The sequence below is a fragment of the Octopus bimaculoides genome, chromosome 4 (genome assembly GCF_001194135.2).
Source record: "Octopus bimaculoides isolate UCB-OBI-ISO-001 chromosome 4, ASM119413v2, whole genome shotgun sequence".
NCBI lineage: Eukaryota > Metazoa > Mollusca > Cephalopoda > Octopoda > Octopodidae > Octopus > Octopus bimaculoides.
This window is the reverse complement of record NC_068984.1, coordinates 7,459,450-7,462,596: the sequence shown is the minus strand read 5'-3', so window position 1 is coordinate 7,462,596 and position 3,147 is coordinate 7,459,450. Positions and strand designations below refer to the sequence as shown.

Genomic DNA, 3,147 nt, shown 5'->3' with positions numbered 1-3,147 from the left:
ATATATATATATATATATATTATATATATTATATATATATATATATATACATACACATATTTTATATATATATATATATATATATATATATATACATGCATGTATATACGATATGCATGGATGTATGTACGCATGCATGTATGTATCGATCGATAGATAGATAGACACATACATACATATATGCATACATACATACATACATACATGCATGCATACATACATACATACATACATACATACATACGTACATGCCTAACGGAACTTTAAATTAAATGGTGTAACGGTGCATATATTTGTATTCCTTAAAACATGCAAATTTTTTAAAACTTCGTTTTCAATTTTCTGTTTCTTTGTTCTGCAGTTCAAATCAGCTTTGAGGAGACCTGTTGTAGCGGAAGTGTCAATTCTTGAGTTAGCAGATAAACTGAATAACCATACCAAGTTCAATTCATACACAAACCCAATCGATATAGCAACCATTATCGATCTGCTTGGTATGTTGGTCGAGACACAGGTACGTACATTTTCCAAAGCATATTACTGTACATTTAAACAAATAATCAGTTATACGTACAGGTATAGTTCCAGGAATACATGACGCAATTTTCTTTTAATAAGTTTAGGTATTTTTGCATTACTTGCTGTGTGTTCAATTTAAATCAAAGAATTTGCTATAAACTCCATCTTGTAAACGGTAAAAACCATCTCAATATTTTCAAACTGAGTGCAAATTCAGCCGAGGTCGGTTTGGCCTTTCATCTTTTCCGGATCGAAAAATTAAGTACCAGTTGCGTACTGGGGTCGATCTAATCGACTGGTCCCCTCCCCCAAAATTTCGGGCCTTGGGCCTAGAGTAGAAAAGAAAAGACTATTTTCAAATTGTGTAAGGTGGGGAACTGACTGAAACATTACTGCGCCGGACAAACTGCTTCGCGGTATTTCTTCCGTCTTTACCTTGAGCTCAAATGCGATCGAGGTTGATTTTTGCCCTTTATACGTTCGCGGTCGATAAAATAAGTACCAGTTGAGCACTGGGGTCCGTGTATACTACTTACTCCTCCCCGACGTTGCTGGCCTTGTGCCAATATTTGAAACCAATATTTTTCAAACTGTTATGGTCGCGAGCTGGCAGAATAGTCAGCACGCTGAGTCGAATGCAAAGCTGCATTTCGTTCGACCTTACGTTCTGAGATCAAATGCTACCGCAACTTTGCGTTTCATCATTTGGATTTTAATAAAATAAGGACCAGATGACCAGTGGGGGTGATGTAATCGACTTAGCTCCTTCAAAATAGCTGTCCTTATGCCAAATATTGAAACCAATATCTTTTCAAATTGTGTATATTTCTATTAATATTTCTGTGGTCTAGAATCGTTTGTGCGTCGGACAAAATGCTTAACGGCATTTCAACTGATTTATTACGTTCTGCGTTCAACTCTTGCCGAGATCAATTTTGCTTTTAATCGTTTCTGGTTCGATAAATTAAGTACCAGTTTAGTACTTGGGTCGAAGTAATTATTTCAAAATGTCTGGCTTTGTACCAAAAACTAGGAAGAATGTTTATCCTGAGCCAATGGTAACGTTAAATCAGAAGCCATCTGAGTATGGCCATGACACATATTTACCTGTACAAAGTCATATCGTTTTGAATCAATCAATCCGTTCATTGTTTGAAATGATACAGTAGAATTTGAAGAACACTCATTTGATATTTTTTGTAGATTGAGACAAACTCATAATCTTACATGTAATCAATTTTAATCAATCTGTCCATTGTCTGTAATGATACAGAGTAATTTGTAAGACATCCAGCTGATATTTGTAATAGATGAACGCGCATGGCTTAGAGGTTAGGGAAATTCGTCTAACGATCGTAATGTCGTGAATTCGATTGCCGGCGGCACGTTCTGTCCTTGAGACAGACACTATATTTCACGTTGCCGTGATCCTTCCAGCTGGCAAAAAATGGGCCAGGATTATCACATTCTGTGTTACACTGAATCGCTTTTAGAACAGCGTTAAGTGTACGAGTGACTGTGTATTGCTCAGCAACTCATATATTAATTTCGCTAGAAGACTGTTCCGTTAATCGGATCAACTGGAACTTTCGATGCCGTAAGCGAGGAATGCCAGTAACTTTTAGCAAGCGAAGACTACTTCTGTGGCTGCCAGAAATGGCAAACAATCAGATGCAAAAATCTATTAGCAAGCAATTTCGTTTTTTAATATTATGCTATTTGGATGTGTCAAAGTGGATTTCTTTTTTATCAGATTGAAAGCTTAATAAAACAATCTGAAAATGAAGGAATAGTTTGATCTGTGTACGTTTATAGAAGTCACGATACTTTCTATAATTAATGATTCAAGCTATTACTCCACATTTCTCTCTTACTTTGAGACATACATTACAGGTTTTCTTGCTTTCTATTGAGCATTTATTGCGCATGAAGAATCGATATATTGCCGTGATGTTTGCGACTTCCAGAAGGGCAATTGATATATGTACACACACACACACACACACACACACACACACACATATATATATATATATATATATATATATATATATATATATATATATATATGGATATTTGCAAATATATATGTGTGTGTATGCATACATGTAAATTATATCTATGTGTGTGCATGTATATATACATACATACATACACACAGACACACACACATATATATATATGTATGTATGTTTGTAAGTATATGTTGATGAGTAGATAAATAGAAAGATGCATAGGTAGATATAGATAAATACACAGATAACTATAGATTTAGATATAGACATACATATTATACAGTTGGCGAGTAAAAAAATAAATGCATAGACTAAGAATTAGCGAAAGCATAACAAGTGGTAATGTGTGAACTAAAGAAAGTTGCGTGTGACATAACTGCCCTTGCCATAGACAGGCAAAACATTAACGCTGATTTATACATACGTATTTATATATGAGTTTGCATATGTGTACGTGTGTGCATGTGTGTATGTTTTCATGTGTGTACGTATGAATCTCTATGTATGTATGTATGTATGCATGTATGAGTATATATACTCATATGTATGTATATATATATATGAGTATATATATATATATACTTATATCTTTACATATATATATATATATATA

General features: G+C 34.1%; 1 protein-coding gene across 4 annotated transcripts in view; it reads left to right on the top strand.

Annotated features, from left to right (window-relative positions):
* The window catches only part of LOC106870405 (cadherin EGF LAG seven-pass G-type receptor 1), a 535,294-nt gene that overhangs the window by 304,884 nt on the left and 227,263 nt on the right, over positions 1-3,147 (top strand). For all 4 annotated transcript variants that reach the window (XM_014916457.2, XM_052966877.1, XM_052966875.1 and 1 more), the window contains one exon: positions 362-514. In XM_014916457.2, the coding sequence (XP_014771943.1) occupies positions 362-514 (153 nt within the window). The remainder of the gene's footprint in view (positions 1-361; positions 515-3,147) is intronic.